Source organism: Xenopus laevis, chromosome 3S (assembly GCF_017654675.1).
Source record: "Xenopus laevis strain J_2021 chromosome 3S, Xenopus_laevis_v10.1, whole genome shotgun sequence".
NCBI classification, from domain to species: domain Eukaryota; kingdom Metazoa; phylum Chordata; class Amphibia; order Anura; family Pipidae; genus Xenopus; species Xenopus laevis.
In genome coordinates, this window is record NC_054376.1 from 74,386,325 (window position 1) to 74,405,051 (window position 18,727).

Here is an 18,727-nt window from a genome sequence, read left to right on the forward strand (position 1 = left end):
CCACTGTAAATTGTGATTACATTCATAGCACTCTACACGATGTAAGATAAAAAAAACTTTCAGCTATAATCTGAATTTATTTTCATTCTTTGGTGCTACTGTCCCCTTCAAATTCAGATTTCTATTTTCTTTTCACAAATTGTATTTTTTCTCTAAAAAAAATATTTTTATTTCTCTAAAACTCTAACAATGTATTAAATACGGAAGAGCTCTGGGGCCAGCAAAAAAAAAAAAAGATGAATTATGACTCATAATTATGACTTTGAAAAATCGAAAATTTTTACTTGTAATCTCATAATTATGACTTTATAAAGTCGGAATTATGACTTTTAATCTCATAATTATGACTTTAAATCTCATAATTATGACTTTAAATCTCATAATTATGATTTTTAATCTCATAATTATGACTTTAAAAAAACAAAATTATGATTTTTAATCTCATAATTATGATTTTTAATCTCATAATTATTACTTTTAAACTCATAATGTTAAAAATCATAATTTTGACTTTTTAAAGTCATAAATATGAGTTTAAAAGTCATAATTATGAGTTTTAAAGTCATAATTTTGACTTTTTAAAGTCATAATTATCAGATTAAAAGTCATAATTTTAACTTTTTAAAGTCATAACTATGACATTCAGGGGCAGATTTATCAAGGGTCGAATTTCGAAGTAAAAAATACATCGAAATTCGACCATCGAATTGAAATACTTCGAAGTCAAAGTATTTTTTACTGAATTTCGCCATCGATTCAAAAGATTTTAGCGTGCGATCGACCGATTTTACTTCGATGTGTGAAGACGTAGAAAAATGCATTAGAAGGTCCCCATAGGCTAACATAGCGCTTCGGCAGGTTTAATTTGGCTAACTAATTAAGTCGAAATTTTTTTAAAGAGACAGTACTTCGATTGTCGAATATTCAAACTATTTTACTTCTAATCGAAATTCGAAGTAAATTCGAAGTCGTAGTATCCTATTCGATGGTCGAAGTATCCAAAAATTACTTTGAATTTCGAATTTTTTTACTTCGAAAATTCCCTCTAATTCACTTCGACCCTTGATAAATCTGCCCCTCAAAGTCATAATTATGACTTTTTTAAGTCATAATTATGAGATTAAAAGTCATAATTTCGATTTTTTTAAAGTCATGATTATGAGATTAAAAGTCATAATTTCAACTTTTTAAAGTCATAATTATGAGATTAAAAGTCATAATTATGATTTTAAAAGTCATAATGAGTTTTAAAAGTCATAATTCATCAGAATTTGTTTTTTTTTTTGCTAGCCCCAATGCTCTTCCGTAATTAAATGTAAACACAAAAAACTTTTAATGCTAAACTGTACCAAGTAAAAGCTGTTTTGGTCCCATAGAAGTCAAGAGGAGCTGTGGGGTTCTTAAACTATACCTGCCTTTTATTAAGCATTCCTTGCAACAATGACTTTCTATAGTAAAGTAATGATGCATCCTCTAACACTTACCTGCATGGAATTTACAGATAGGATAAAAATCACAAATAGCTTAATTTTTTTATTTTTGGTGAACTATATGTGTGTATAAAGAAATTAGTAACGAAGTTAAATTTATCATGATGTAATTACCTTGAGTAATGGGTGCTTTTACTGTATGTGTTGGTGTGTTTTACCGAAAGCATTTAAGTCCTTAAATGTGTTGAAGGCAGTTTACAGTTGGAATTTGCATTTTAAACAGCTGCAGCAAATCACCATTAGACACATTAAGCTAAATACATAAACCCATTGTGGTGAAATACAGTATAAGTGACTAGCAGATGTTAATAAGCGCATTTAATAAAGTTCTGAAGTTAAATGGGCTTCCAATCCATATATTCCTGTAATACTTAAAAGTAGCCGCAAGCAAAGCAAAAATATATCTGGATTAGGGAAGGCTGGCGAGAAATTTCTATTTAAGTGTTGCCAACAGTAAATGGAAGTGTTCAACTAATATATTTAATGCATGTTTCTCAAAGGTAATAAATCCAAAGAAGAAAGGAAAAAAGAAAAAATATTTAAATTCTGGAACTGTAAGTAAAATATTGTGCATAATTTATTTCTTTTTTTATTATGATTTTACAATTTGTAGGATGTTTCAGCATTCATTCTTCATTCATAATGATATCCCAGTGCTGGACGTGGAGTGTGATGTGGCAGGGTGCTATCCAACATGCTCTTTATTTTTCTTAAAACCCATCCCTGCAGGCGGCAAACCACTTATTGGCATCCTGAAACTTACTTTATTTATCTCATCATCTTCTTGCTCCCACATCTCCTCACCTCAAAAGCTCACCAACTAAAACCTAGAAAGCATTTAATTTTATCCAAATCCCATTTGTTTCGTATAAAATCCGGTCTGCAGCCAGTTGAAGCAATCAATTATTGAAAACACAATTTCAGAAACTCACAGTTTCTCTAGCAGATTGTTTGAGCCCAGAAGTTCCAGCAATGGTAAATCTCTTCTCTTACTGTGTGTTGAATAGTACTGCACATGTTCCCTGAGCAAGGAATGCCCAAGAGCTGACAAAATGTTGATGTTCCACGTCCTGGTCAAGTACAGGTCTATAGTAAATCTATAGTAAAGTTATAATTTGTAAATTAATTTTATATTGGGTTACAAGACAATACATACATTTATTTTTCATTAACCTTTTTAAAATAGAAATATGACAGGTGACTGGAATAATCTCTGGTCTCACATGTATTTTTTTTCTTATTATCTATTTCATAGAAAATAGTGCCATTTTTGTAGTTTGGTTGAGTAGCCAGGATCGGACTAGGCCATCCACTGCGCTGGGGCCCTGTCCCAAGTGGGCCCCAGCGCAGTGTCTGCAGGGCAGGTAGAGTGTTTCCTTTATGTTAGTGTGGAGGAGTAAAGTACATGTGTAGAGGTTGGGCGCAGTTTGGCAGTTTGTTCGCAATGAGGGAGGGTTGAGGGCCTTGGAAGCAGTTTATCATGCTTTGGGGAGCCTCTGAGGTGGGAGTGGGGCACCTGTGGTGAGGTTACCAGTGGGCCCAGAGACCCCAGTATGACACTGTGAGTAGTGACTGGTTTGAAAAAATGGTTTGCAGTTTGTCCAGTAAGGACCGAACATCATGCCATTTAGAGCCCCATTTACAAAGCAATTGTGCTTTGCCCATCCAGCCCTGCATGTCTGTGCATTGTGCCAGATTAAAGATTTGCTGCAAGACACAGACTTCAGCACTAACAGGAGCAAGAAAGTCCTGTACACTTGTCAATAGCAGGCATTTTAGTACACAGTTTCCTAATGCTTTCTTGGCATGTGTATTCTTAATGACATGCAAACTAAGTGAATAAGAGGGGATGCTTGTGCGTAAGTATCCTTCCTACCCTCACAAAACTACCCAATGTAGACAGCAGCTCATACAGAAAGAGAGAGAGGTTGAACCCTTTAGCTCCAGTCTAGGGTAATCGAGTGGTTTGTAATCAACTAAAAAGCTATGAAATATATTCAGTAGTGAAAATAATTTAAAGGTTAAAAAACAATTATTAGGACACACGGAAAATAGCCTAATGTCCTCTTGTCCTAAAAAATGGTTTTTAATCTTTAAATTATTTTGATGGTTCTCACCTCCTTCTCAGCTTTTTAGTTGGTTATTACTGCTAAACCATAGACTGGGGTTATCGAGTGAGACCATTTATTATTCACTATCTAGCCATTGAGGCTTGCACACTACTCTTGTTCATATTATCTGTAAGATCTTAACTTTTTAGAGCAGCATTTATACGTACTGCCTATGTTTATTATCGCAATGTAGTGGTTTAAACCATTATTTTGCACTTCGACATTTGCTTCATGTGAGGCTGCCAGTCTTCAAATCTTTGACTTGCTCTAACCATAAAGTCTGGAAACAGAAAATATGTATTGTTCTATTTATAGAATAAACACCTTTCATAATGTTTTCAAACCACACTAGCTTTGGTACTGCAAGTCTGACATGTTAGGCCACTAGGCACCAATTGCTGAATATGGTAAGAAAGCATGGCAAACCATACAGCAAGCTAATTACTTTCAATGAGCTAAACATACTGAGCCAGCACAGTAAGAACTATTACATGGCAATATTCCTGAAGTGGAACTCTTTGATTTACAACTCAAGCAATATGTCCCTACTAATGCTTGTTCAGGCTATAGCCTTCAACTTTCTAATTGGATACTTTTTTGTATTTTAGTGGAAAGAAGGCCACAAGCTAAAATAAAATGTATTTCCTTCTGACTACAGCTGTGGGGTATTCTTTTTACGCAAGAAAGTAATTTTGAGAGAAGAAAGAAAAACTGTATGTGCACTTATAAATGTAAATCCATCTTACTCGACAGCAGGCAATTGCGGAGTGTGTTTGCCCCAATGTTTGAAAGGTCTTGCAGTCTGCAGTGCTTCTGCTTTGATTTCCTTTAATGTAGATTCTCCTCCTTTTAACTGTAAAACTGGATACAGAACACATCAGTTTTAGTTCTTCAAGCAAGGCTGATAAGATACTGGTGTCTATTGTACATTACAAGGGTCTGTTCTTACTAAATAGTACAGATATATTTAGGGACTAGTGATGGGCGAATTTGTCCCGTAAACGCAATTTTGATGCCGGTGTCAATTTGCAGGCGTAAAAATTTATGCCAGTGACAATTCGGACGCCGGCAACATTTTGATGCACATTAGTCAAATGGCGTCCATTAATTGACGTCTGCGTCAAAATTGACGCTGGCGGCAATTTCGCAAATTTCTAAATAAATAAAACCAAATAGCCTTGTAATTAACCCAATTAGGTGAAGTGTATTTATGTACCACAGATACCCCTGCACTGCTTACCTCTTCACTATTAGTATATGAGGTGAATCTGTTGTTGATCTATTTTTTCCTTGTTTGACATTTTATCTACTAAGAGTGACCCAAGCATCTCTGGAATAGAACAACTATGCAGTCAGAGTGCAGTAATTTAAAGAATAATGCGTTTTAGCTTCAGAAGTCTTAACAGTGTTTTTCTTTGCTTTTAGGTTACCTTACTTTCTTTTTTAGTTGAGACAGAAGTTTCCTTCCTAGACTATATCAAAGGAGGGTAAGTAATGGTGGTGTTCACAATTTACCAGAATGTTTTCTGTACAATGCAAAAGCAAGTGATTCGATGGATAAATAATTAGGGGTGTTTAGGGCTCAAAAGAGCAATCCACCACTGGCAAAAAGAGTTGAAAAGAAAATTACATTAAAACACTACAGGTGATAGATTGTCCATAATCTTCAGAGATTTTAAATAATAATAAATCATAGCACAAATGTAAAAAAAAAAGTTGTCCAAGACCATCTAGAAAACAAACAAAAAAGAGGGGCACTCTCCTATAGTGTGAAATAGTATCTATTACCTGGAATGCACTGAACTTTGGATTTTCCAGATAAGGGATCTATCTGTTATTTAAAAAATCATTTAAGTCTTCTAAAAATCATTTAAACATGAAGTAATTTCAATAGGATTGTTTTGCCACCAATATGGATTAATGCAGCTTAGTTACCATCAAAAACCTACAGTTTTATTATTACTTTGTCATTCAATTATTTGATTAAAAAGGGATCCTGTCATCGGAAAACATGTTTTTTTCAAAACGCACCAGTTAATAGTGATGCTCCAGCAGAATTCTGCACTGAAATCCATTTCTCAAAAGAGCAAACTGATTTTTTTATATTCAATTTTGAAATCTGACATGGGGCTAGACATTTTGTCAATTTCCCAGCTGCCCCATGTCATGTGACTTGTGCCTGCACTTTAGGAGAGAAATGCTTTCTGGCAGGCTGCTGTTTTTCCTTCTCAATGTAACTGAATGTGTCTCAGTGAGACATGGGTTTTTATTATTGAGTGTTGTTCTTAGATCTACCAGGCAGCTGTTATCTTGTGTTAGGGAGCTGTTATCTGGTTACCTTCCCATTGTTCTTTTGCTTGGCTGCTGGGGGGGAAAAGGGAGTGGGTGATATCACTCCAACTTGCAGTACAGCAGTAAAGAGTGATTGAAGTTTATCAGAGCACAAGTCACATGACTTGGGGCAGCTAGTCACAAAAATTGGAGCGCTCACCTCTCAGACAAACACAGTTGAAGTGCCAGGTGCTGAACTAGAAGACCTAATCCTGTCCTTGGGTCACATCAATCCATAGACAAAAATAGCAGCACACTGTTAAGTTGCAAAAGTGCTCAAGTGCAACAAAAATAGCAGCACACTGTTAAGTTGCAAAAGTGCTCAAGTGCACTTTTGCAACTTAACAGTGGGCTGCTATTTTTGTCTATGACTTGGGGCAGCTGGGAAATTGACAATATGTCTAGCCCCATGTCAGATTTTAAAATTGATTATAAAAAAATCTGTTTGCTCTTTTGAGAAATGGATTTCAGTGCAGATTTCTGCTGGAGCAGCACTATTAACTGATTCATTTTGAAATGAATTTTTTCCCATGACAGTATCCCTTTAAAATTGACTCCTGTAATGTAATCCTGTAGTTGTTTTTTTGGACAAGGGATCATATAGCTGTACAATAGTTTATTCCATAAAGACAAAACTATTTAACCACTTATGAGACACAATAGAGAGTATAGCTGAATTTCATCATCCAATGTGGCTTCGTCAGGGAAAAATGTAGGTACCTCTAGTAACTGCCATTTTGGTTTAAATAACAGCATAAAGTGAACACATTTTCTTTTTTGCTTGTAAGCTATTTATTGGATTGGACCAGTGTGCCATGGCTTAAATTATTAATAAGGCACTTGAATCAAAATGATGGGATTCTAAGGATTTGTAGGCCCACCATTAACGACCATTTAAAATATTTTCTTCTTGCTGAGTAACCCAGGATCAAATAACTGATGTCTAATGCTTAAATGAGAGCTAAATCCTTAAAATGAATATGGCTAAAAATGTCATATTTTATATACTGAATTTATTGCACCAGCCTAAAGTTTGTAAATAGCAGCAATGATCCAGGACCATCTTGGAAAGTGTCTGTGACACTCACATGCTTAGTGGGTTCTGAGCAGCTGTTGAGAAGATAAACTTAGGGGTTGTTGCAAATTCTCTAGCTGAAAATGTTTTTTTTCTGTAATATAATCTGATGCTACAGGGCTGATTATTAGATTTTGATGCTAATTGCACTGGTTTCTGTGCAGCCATGTAGTAATAATCTGTATTAATTACTAATTGGCTTTATATTGTGACATTTCTATTCTATGTGTACTGTATATTGTGTCTGGGTCCCTAAGCTCAGTTAGTGACAGCAACATAGAGCATGTGCAGTGAATCAGCATCAGCAAAAGAGATGATGGGGAGCTCCTTGGGCATCTTTGGAGGCAGAGATCTTTACTGCTAAAGGACTGTGGTTATGTTGGGCTGGTATAGATGCTCAAAACGTTATGTACAACATTTATACGCCTTTAATTAAGCTTTAGTTCTTCCCATTGGCAGTCAGCTCATTGCTCATGTGACATGAAGGAAGAAAGACTAGATTGTGTTGGGAATAAAAATCTGAACTGTAATAGATGTAATGTAATGCTGTTGCAGTTTGTCTTTCATAGCTTGCCTCTAAAAAGAAATGCAAATGTTCCCATCAGAAAACTTCAAACTACAACTACTAACTGCTAACAAGTCAGAGCTATTAGTGTGTATGTAATCATCAGTTTTGTCTCTCGCCTGTCTTGTGCTTTAATTCCCATCCCAAAAAGTAGGTATTACATTAAATATTAATTACAGATGCCTTTATGATTCAGCTTTAATGAACACCATCTCCATTATGACCAAGCTAACTTTACCCATCAGAGATCTAACAGTGAGAGAAGGAAAATAGTGTTAGAGTAGATTGTAATTAAGGTGCCAGCTGCTAAATCCCTCGGCTGCCTTTCTGTATAAAGTGCAACTGACCCAACTGACCCAAGGTAGTTTTTTTACTGCAGCTCTTAAATAGAAGAGCAAGTTTTCTGTTTCTCAGCAAAAACATAATTATTAGTAACAAGGAATATTCATGAAAGTTTGTTTCCTATTAAAGGGGAACAATCGTGAAAATGAAAATTTAATATAAGCTTCATTATACCGAAATAAGAAATGTTCTAAATACAATCAAATAAATATTCTACATTGTTTCTAAAATAATAAAGTTTATCTTCCTTATGCCTCTCTCAGAATTTGTTTCTCTTCATTCTGTATTCTTGCAGCAGTTGGGTGTCAGATAGTCATCAACAGTTACTGTAGATCCAATATATCTTATAGGGGGGCTTCCTTTCCTAACAGATGAATTAGAGGTCACTCAAATAACTGATTCCAGTACAAAAAAAATCAAACAAAATAACTGCCTTTTGCACAAATTCTGCATGTAAAGAGATAATGTCTGGTGATTTAATAGAAGTGAGCTCTAATACATCTTCTAGGCAAAATGAGCCCCCCTATATAACTAGTGGTTTTAACTATCAATGAATATCTGACCCCAACTCCTGAATGAAGACAGAATGAAGAGAAACAGAGGCTGGGAGAAAAATAGTAAAGATAAAATTGAAACGGTACAGAATTTTTCATTGATTGTATTTAGAAAGTTTCTTATTTCAGTATGATGAAGCTTATTTTAAATTTTGTTTTTCACTTCCCCTTTAAGTGCTAGCATAGTATGTATCACGTTAAGGAAGGAAATGTGTTATAACACCTAATGTATACTATCCTAGTATTCATGCTAGTGTTTAAGATTAAAATATTTTCAAATAATTAATTACATTTATTAAAAATGGTCGATCTTAAGCACTAGAATTTAGATATTAACGGTTCTGCTGATGTCCTCCATCTTGCTTGGGTAAGAACCCATGTTCTAGGATCAGAGGATTGCCATGAAACCCCCCTTTTTTTTTTTATAAAAACATCCTATAGTGTAGCTTTGTCTCATTACCATAAATAAAGAATTCTTCCAATATTATTATTGTAAATGGCTGATAGTAATAGAACATCTAATTTATGTTACTTTGTGCTGAGCTCTTGATATTGGATTGCAGGTGTAATTTAAAAAGGATATATTTTTTAAAGAATATATCCTTTTAATGTCACCATTTAGAATCTCTGGCGAATGATGACTTCATTGTTTAGGGTTTGCAGACAAACTGGATTTCTTAAAACTGTAACATAAAAGCATAATTTACAGTTGTTACTTTAGCACAAAAAATAATTGGAACATTCATTCATTTCTCTCCAGAACCCAAATTAACTTCACAGTTGCTATAGATTTCACAGCATCAAATGGTAAGTAAACATTTTAACTGCTTAAAAGGAGTGTTGACTTGCTGCTGTGGATTACTGGGCAATTTTAAATTTGCATCTTTTGTAGCATTACAGAGTAATACTAAGGGGCACATTTACTAAGCTCAAGTGAATAGTTTGAATCCAAAAATATTCGAATTTCAAAGTAATTTTTTTGGTACTTCGGCCATCGAACAGGTCAAATTCGATTGAATTCGATCAAATTGAATGTTCGATCCGAATCTCTTTAAAAAATCCTTTGACTCAATACTTCGCCAAATAAAATCTACCGAATTGAATGTTAGCCTATGGGGACATTGTAGAAAGGTTTTGGGCACTTTTTATGATCAAATAAAACTCATTTAAACGATCGCTTAAAATTGTTTGAATCGATCGATCGAACCTTTTGCCCTAAAATCCTTTGAATTCGATATTCGAATTAGAAGGATTTTACTTTGAGGGTCGAATTCGAGGGTTTTTTAACCCTCGAAATTTGACCCTTGATAAATCTGCCCCTAAGAGTAATAGTAACAGCTCTTCTTTAGTGTTGTATTGATCCCTTACAACACGATATCAAGGGACATGGTCTGATGCCCAAAGGAGGTGGGGGCTGGTAAAATTTAGCATGTTGCCATTTCATAATTAACAAGAAGATCATACTGATGTGTTAGAATCTATAATAACCTGTATGAAGGTGTAATGTTGGTAAAGAGTGCTTTAATACTCAATTTGTAGATTTTTTTAAATCAATTTTTTGGTTTTAACATTTTTTTAATAGAAATTTTTAAGAAATATTAATTTCAAGCCAAACTTCCGTTTTACAAAATACAAGGTTTATTGCAGTAACAAAAGGAACTTCATGATGTAAGGGAGGCATCTCCAAAAGCAAATGGCTCTGCCAACTGAATGCCTACATCAATACACAATCACATCAATAAGCAATCACTTGCAACTAAACCAACAATGGCAATGGCAATTATACTCCTAAACTGGAGCTGGAAATTGAAAGTTTTATTCTATAATAGTGGTGGCCAACCAGTTGGCAGAACCATTTTGTTCTGGGCAGATGATCAGAATAAATAAGTTGGTTAAAATTCAACATTGTGTCCATGCAGCACTGGCTTGAGACACATCAATCAAAGCATGCAAGCTCATAAAGAGGCATGATATGGTTACCTCACACACTTCATAGTTATATGTTATACAATTATTTTTAAGAGTTGATTATCTGCCAACTGTATGAGCATTAAAACAACAATGATAAATATTCACAAAAAATATTTTGCTATATACTAGAAAACTTGGGACCAATGGTGTCATAAAATGTATTTGTGAAGTACAATGCACTTTGCTTCAGTATTATTGTTTTAAAATATTTTATTTAATGTTCATAGCTTCAGTGTTAATAATGGGGCACCTCTTGAGAAGGGAGTTGTGTTGCTTTTTAACAAATTTATATGGTGCCAGAGGATCATCAACAGTGCCCAAAAATACTATATAGTAGCAGGTCACCTTGTGTAGCCAAGGCCAGAACAAGGGCACTACACAGCAAAGTGCACAGATAAGAAGATGTTACTCTATTAATGTATGTTCTTATTCTTTTCTACCTGGACTTAATTGTGTTTTCAGTTAGAAATCTCTGTTGGGGATAGCTGCAGTAGTATGAGGAATCCTGTGTTAAGAACTTTTTTTTCAACATTGCCTAAGTGCTACTTTTTACTGCTGTAAAAGTGAGAGCATTTTATCTCCGCTTTTCCTGTTATGCCAATTTCTAACATTCATTTATTTTCTTTCTTAAGTATACTTTCTTATATCTTCATAAGTTCTAACTCTTTTAGAACTCTTGTCTTAATTTATTGATAAAATATACCATTTATTTGTGCTTTATCTATGACATATAGTACAGTTTTGACTTTTCCAAACACTGCCTCACCGTAGGCACTCACATATTTTATTGCAGAGGTATGGGACCCGTTATCCAGAATGCTCAGGACCTGGGGCTTTTCTGCATAATGAATATTTTCACAATTTGGATCTACATTCCTTAAGTCAACTAAAAAATCATGTAAATATAGGCATAAATAATAGGCTGGTTCTTCCTATAAGGATTTGTGTATTGGTTTGGATCAAGTACAAGGTACTGTTTGGTTATTACGGAGAAAAAGAAAATCATTTTTAAATATTTGGATTTTTTTTGGATAAAATGGGAGATGATATTTCCCTAATTCTGAGCTTAATTTCTGGATAACGTATTCCATTCATGTACTGCTTCTAAATATATATATTACATATAGGGGCACATTTACTAAGGGTCGAAGTGAATTCAAAGTGAATTTTTGAATTCAAAAACTTCGAATTTCAAAGTAATTTTTGGGTACTTCGACCATCGAATAGGCCAAAATTAGTTTCAAATTGAAAAAACTTTGAATATTCGACCATTCGAAAATCGAAGTACTGCCTCTTTAAGAAAACGTTGACTTCAACACTTCGCCACCTTAAACCTGCCGAATTGCTATTGTACCCTATGGGGACCTCCTAGAACCCATAGCCAGTATTTTTAGTTTTTAGAAGTTATATTTTTTTTTTTGAAAATCGATCGATCAATTTGAACGATTTCTACGATCGATCGAATGATTTGAATTTGATCGAAAACAGCTAAATTCTGTCAAAAAAACCGTTGACTAACGAATTTCTACAATTTGATGGTCGAATTTCGAAGTTTTACCACTTCAAAATTCAAAGTGGTAAATGTGCCCCGTAGTGTTGATTTTATTCCATATCTATATAAATATCTATAGATATTTATCTATACATATCTACTAGGTGACTGCCTATTTTTATTCACAGCCTTTATTCTGTTACCTTAAATAATACAGGTTTATGTGCAGATCACTACATGTTCTTTTTTTGAATTTAGCATAACAAACATACTGCACACAATGCATCCAGAATTATTTTTAAACATTCTTGGTATGGCTATGGGACTGGTTATCCAGAATGCTCAGGACCTGGGGTTTTTCAGATAATGGATCTGTAATTTGGATCTTCATAAAAGATGTATATAAGAGAAAAGGAGCACTAACTGGTTTAATGCAGTTGTGTGTAGAAATGAATAATGCACACAAATAAAGTGTGTATAAAGGGAGGGTAAGGGGGCGTGGCCTGACGCTGTACCTGTGCAGTCGCATGTGTTGAGAGCTCCAGAGACAAAGGGCCTCCAAAGCCGAGATAATTGCGATATAGGATGACTAAACGTGGGAAACAGAAGGCGAAATCCCCTCGACAAGAAGTACCCTCTAAGAGCGGAATACAATCCTTCTTTAACGCCAAGGAGGGCAATGGCAGTCAGAAAGACCGTCAGTGGCGGCCATCTTGGGAAGCAGGCCTAGATGAGGAGGCGGCCCGGGAAAGCGGTAATTCTACCTCCACGACACCTCGGCGCAACCCACAGCCAGGTGACGGTGCAGTCTCCCCAGCACACAACACGGCAAGTACTGTTGTTCCTCATACGCCTATTGCCGAGGGTTCTCTGGAGTGGAGCAGTGGCGACGGGGGGGAGTGGGGCAAGGCCCATGAGTCGCGGGCCTTACAGTCTGAGTGCTGCGCGGCCCGGCCCCCTGACTGCTCTGCAGCAGTGTATATTCAACAGTCGCAACCCCCACTCCCTGGCTCCTGCACTCTGGCTGAGTCGCTAACATGTGCCATTGACCAAGACACGAGGGGGCGACCCTTAATGGCGGACGTTGTAATGGCGCATTCACACCTGCCACCTACACATGGTGTTTATTCCGCGGATATGCAGGCCATTAGGAGCCTCATTGGCAATCTCCCCACGAAAACTGATTTTACCATGCAGATGGCACAGTTGGAACAATCTTTGCGGGGTGAGATCACGACTATTAACAAGCACATCCAACATTTGGGCGCTAAAGTAACGAGGCTTGAGGATCAACATGGGGAACACTCCAAGAAGGCGGAGTCCATGCAAGCAGTGATTGACGCCCAGTCACGGCAACTGCTCCAGCTACAGCAACACCTGGATGACCAGGAAAATAGGAGCCGCCGGAACAATATCCGCATTAAGGGCCTACCAGAAGCTACAGGGCCGGAGGATTTGCGTGTCTCCATCCAGGACATTTTCAATAGCTTACTGGGTCGGCCAGACGGTACCCACCTGGAAATGGACCGTGTACACCGGGAACTACGGCCTTTCAACCCGGAGGCTAAATATCCAAGGGATGTCATTTGCAGGGTCCATTTCTATGCGGAGAAGGAGATGATTATGCGGAAGGCGAATGATAAAGGTGAAATTGACTTTGATGGTGCTAAACTCAAGTTGTTTTCTGACCTCTCCAAATACACGCTAAGGCAAAGGAGAGGGCTTCGCCCATTGTTGCAGGCCTTGCAAGACAAGGGTATCAAATATCGGTGGGGCTTTCCATTCGCCTTAATTGCATCTGATAGAGGTCGCACGGCGGTGCTGCGATCCCCAGCGGACTTGGAGGATTTCACGAAACGGCTCGGCTTACCCCAGATCTCGGTTCCGGATTGGAATCAACTCGCTTGGGACCCGCAGAGGAGACCACCCTGAAAGTTTGGAGCTTCCGACCCTGTCTGAGTCATCGACACCTCTATACAGCTTTACCCAGGACTGTAATATTGGCCGGGACTCCTGTTTGCCTATCCAGTGCTTTGGCCGACTCCCTTGATGAGATACCTGTGTGACTGTACTAGTAATCGATGGCAGCTCTTCTGGGAGACGTGAGATATTAATGCCTATGCCTTTATCTCTATCTTGTTTATTTCTGTCTTTCCTCCCTCCACTTCTTTCCTCTTGTTTTACTATCTGCAACTTCGTCTGCATATTCCAATGCTCTGTATTACTGATATGTGAGAGGGTCCTGCTACTACTGCTGTTACTAGGTTTGTGCCTACTATATGTGCCTTTTCTGGTTGATACGAGTGGCCTGAATGTGGGTCTGCACGAGAGGCCTTAGATTGCCACTACTTCTCTGTATCCTTAATCATCCTGAGTGGCAGTGCGTGTGCAGGCGCACATCAGGCTCACGAGTATTTGTGACTTTCAGATGCATACGTACCTGTTAGCCTTCTCTGTAGCGATCTCCCACGGTGCTATGCCTGTTTCCTACTTTTCTAGTTCAAAACTTACAATTTAGGGGAAAAAAAAAAAAAAAAAAAATATCATTATTCCAGTTTGTTCTTGGCGGCTTTGGAGGCCCCTTTTCCTCTTTTACACCCCTCTCTAGTGTGCTCTCCAGTAAGACATGGTACTGGCGCCCGACTTTGCTCCCCACACTAGGGAAAACATGGGCATGAGACCCGTGATCACAGTTGTGTACTTAGTTTTTTGTTTATTGTTTGTATGTGAAATCCCGATTCCCTTGACACAGTTCCAATTGCCTCATCCCCCGAGCCCGAGGAGTTCATGCCCTGCAGTTTGGTTTTTGGTAATTTTGGATAATGGCTAATATTAGAATCTCCACTCTAAATTGCAGAGGCATGAACACTCCAGAGAAAAGGTCACAATTGCTATACGAAATGCATAAGTCTAGAACAGATATCCTACTTTTGCAGGAAACGCATTTTAAGGAAGGACATAGGCCTGTGTTCACCAACAAATACTATACTACCTGGTTTTTTAATGACAATCCAGAGGCTAGGACAAAGGGAACAGCGATAGCCATACACCGCAACTGTACCCATCACTTGATTGACACCAAGAAAGATGACTCGGGGCGTATACTTGCAGTAAAAATTGAGATACAGAAATCTATTATGACCATAGTCAATTGCTACGCTCCGAATGTTCAACAGCCCCAATTCTTAGAGAAGTCGTTTCAATTTTTGTCCAATTTGATGGAGGGAGTTGTGGTTGTGGGGGGAGATCTGAACATAGCGCTGGAGCCCCTATTAGATGTATCCACTGGGAAATCGAGTATCCCCTATCGCCAACTGAAAAAAGCTAAAACAATGTTTCATTCCCATCAATTAGTGGATAGTTGGAGGTTTCAACACCCGACCGTTAAGGATTATACCCATTATTCTATTCCACATAACCAATATAGTCGGATTGACTACCTTTTCATCTCCCATCATGTCCTGGATTGGGTCAGAAACACAGAAATCGGGGCTCAGACTTGTTCAGATCACCACCCGGTCCATTTAGATCTGAATGTCCCTGACCTTCCCATACGTGCTTGGTCTTGGCGACTTAATGAATCCTTACTGGATGATGCCCCTTGTCTTGCTGAATTAAGAGAGGTAATTTCTAATTTCGAATCCGATCATAAAGAAGACCTTACCCCGTGTCTAACTAAATGGGAAACTCTGAAGTGTATGTTGCGGGGTTCGTTGATTAAACACGGAGCGAGACTTAAGAAACAAAGGGCTAAAGTTATGCAGGAGTTAATTCTTAAAATTCAATCCTTGGAACGATCCCACAAACAATCTCTGTCCCTACAGGTATTTGGTGAGTTGACTAAGGCTCGTCAGGAATTGTTAGCTCTCACTCATCAACGCTATAAGAAATTTATTGAACGGTGTAAGGGTCGGTTCTATGAGATTGGCAGTAAATGTGGGAGTTTACTGGCTAGACAGTTAAAGAGGAAACATTTGGCCACCTACATTCCCCATATTAGCACTCCAGATGGCTCGACCACTCACCTCTCCTCGGAGGTGGCTGAGACCTTTAAGCAGTACTATCAGGCACTATACAATATCAACAATCCCGCCGCATCAAACATTTCCCCACAAATGTTGGATTATATCAAAAACTCATCTCGCATAACAAATCACGACCCGTCCCTGCAGGAAACATTAGCTCAGCCTTTTACAGCAGAGGAACTTAAGGCAGCCATTACCACAACTCCGAGCGGAAAGAGCCCGGGTCCTGATGGTTTCTCAGTGGGAATATACAAATCCCTGGGAGGGAATTTGGCTCCGGCAATGCTAGCGGCTTATAACTCCATCTCAGATCTCTCGCCTCCCTCCCTGGCATTCTTGGAGGCTACCATCACCTTAATTTTAAAACCGGGCAAAGACCCGAAGAATTGTACCAGCTATAGACCCATTTCGTTGTTGAACGTAGATACCAAATTGTACGCAAAACTGCTGGGTAACAGAATTAAGCCGTTGTTGAATGATTTGATACACCCAGATCAGGTGGGTTTTGTGCCCGGGAGAGAAGCGAGAGATAATACCTTGAAGGTCTTCTCTCTTATACAGACTGTTCAAACGGGGAAAACCCCGGTGCTTTTATTGTCACTGGATGCGGAGAAGGCCTTCGATAGGGTGAGTTGGGCCTTCCTTAAAGCGGCAATGCTGCAGGTGGGATGGGGTGAGCGGTTTATATCTAAGGTAATGGCCCTTTATACTGTTCCCACTGCTAGGATTAGAATTAACGGGATCCTGTCTGAACCGTTTAGTTTAGCGAATGGAACTCGTCAGGGGTGTCCCTTATCTCCATTGTTATACATTTTGGCGATGGAACACCTTTTGCAAGCGATTAGATCGAATCAGCTGATATTGGGGCCCACAATTGCGGGTCAGGAGATCAAGACTGCCGCATTCGCAGATGACCTCTTAATATTTCTTAAATCTCCATTCCTATCCACTCCGCCCTTACTTGCGGAATTGGTTAATTTTGGGAAGTTTAGTAACTTTAAAGTAAATGTCACAAAATCTGAAGCTTTAGATATTTCGTTGACCCCGGGAGAAGCCAGGCGAATACAGGAGAATTTTCCGTTTTCCTGGCAGTCTCATTCGCTTAAATACGTAGGCATTCAAATCCCCAGAGATTTGAGCCAGACGGCAACATTGAATTACAATACATTGTTAGCTCAATTGAAACAAGATATCAGTTCTTGGGAGTTGTTGCACCTGTCATGGTTTGGCAGGATCAACGCAATAAAAATGGTTATTTTGCCAAAATACTTATATAACTTCCAGACCATACCTCATCCACCGCCTCCAGGGATGATCCAGAAGGTCAATACTATTTTGATACGATTTGTTTGGGACAACAAATCGCCGAGATCGAAACGGTCTATTCTATTTACCCACAAACGGAAAGGAGGCTTAGGGCTCCCAGATTTGCATACTTATTGCCAGGCGGCCAATTGCCAGCGTATAGTGGACTGCTTCCATCACACCACTTGCAAACTATGGGTAAAGCTTGAGCAAAACCAGATGAAGCAGCCCATAACAGCGCTTCCTTGGCTGAAAGTATCTGACAGACTTAATAGACAACTTCTCCCCCTAGTTACGCAACTTACACTCTCTATGTGGGATAAATTATCCAGATCAATCGCCATCTCAAGTAACCCGGGACCCATGACCCCGCTGATTGGTAATCCTAGTTTCCCTCCAGGTACTTTGAGTAAGGGGTTTTTACATAAACGTGGGCGTGACACTTTGACATTTACCTCAGTCAGAAGTTCTAATGGCATAGCCCCCCTTCACGCTATTGTTGCTGAGCCAGGGAACTCTTTCTCCTTTCAATTTATGCATCACCAGTTAGTACATTGGTTCCACACACACTCTGAAAAGGTTAAGTTATTGACGGATACAACGCCATTTGATGAGCTATGTCTAGCTAAGGCCCCACCACAACATACCATTTCGCAGATTTACAATATCATTCGCAATCTGAAACAGTTGCAGTTACCTGGTTACACTACAAAATGGGCAGCTGATATCAAACGCAACATTACCGAGAAAGAGTGGGACGTAAGCTTTAAGCTAACACATACGATGGCAACAGCCTGTAAAGCGCAAGAGACGAATTATAAAATTTTGTCCCGATGGTATCGGTGCCCGGTGGTCCTTCATAAGATGTTCCCAAACTCCTCTAACAAATGCTGGAGGTGTAATTTACACATGGGGGATATGCTGCATATGTGGTGGGAGTGTCCTATGATTCGAACCTATTGGGTCTCTATAATACAATGTATATCTAAAGTGACGGCTATAGACCTCCCCATTGACCCTGGGATGGCCCTTTTATCAATACCTCCTCCACAAACCATTATTGTGCGGAAGGCATTGGTTGCTTTCGCCCTAACGGCGGCAAGATCAGTTATTCCCAGATATTGGAAACAAAGTGTTACCCCGCCCGTAGGGGACTGGATAAAGGAACTTAATTCTATCATGCGCAATGAAGAATTGCTCTCTTATTCCAACAAAACACAGGACAATTTTGTCCGCACATGGTTGACGTGGGTCGTCTTTAGAGAATCACCTGATTATACTAATATGCTGGTCAGTTAATTGCGTACTCTGTTTCTCTGTCCCTCTACCTGTATGTCCAAGACAGCTCAGGGTGACCTTGAAACAACTCATAGGATGTTACATACTCGGGTTTAGTATTCCCCCTCGTTTGCTGAGAGGGGAATTAATGGTTTTGCATTGGAACTGTGTCCCCCCCCTCCCCTTGT

At 38.5% G+C, this 18,727-nt stretch overlaps 1 protein-coding gene across 2 annotated transcripts in view; it reads left to right on the forward strand.

Moving 5' to 3' along the window:
* LOC108713084 (copine-8) overlaps positions 1 to 18,727 on the forward strand; it is a 134,801-nt gene that overhangs the window by 95,582 nt on the left and 20,492 nt on the right. For both annotated transcript variants that reach the window (XM_018255792.2, XM_041588502.1), the window contains 3 exons: positions 1,991 to 2,044; positions 5,027 to 5,088; positions 9,229 to 9,275. In XM_018255792.2, coding sequence (XP_018111281.1) covers positions 1,991 to 2,044; positions 5,027 to 5,088; positions 9,229 to 9,275 — 163 coding nt within the window. The remainder of the gene's footprint in view (positions 1 to 1,990; positions 2,045 to 5,026; positions 5,089 to 9,228; positions 9,276 to 18,727) is intronic.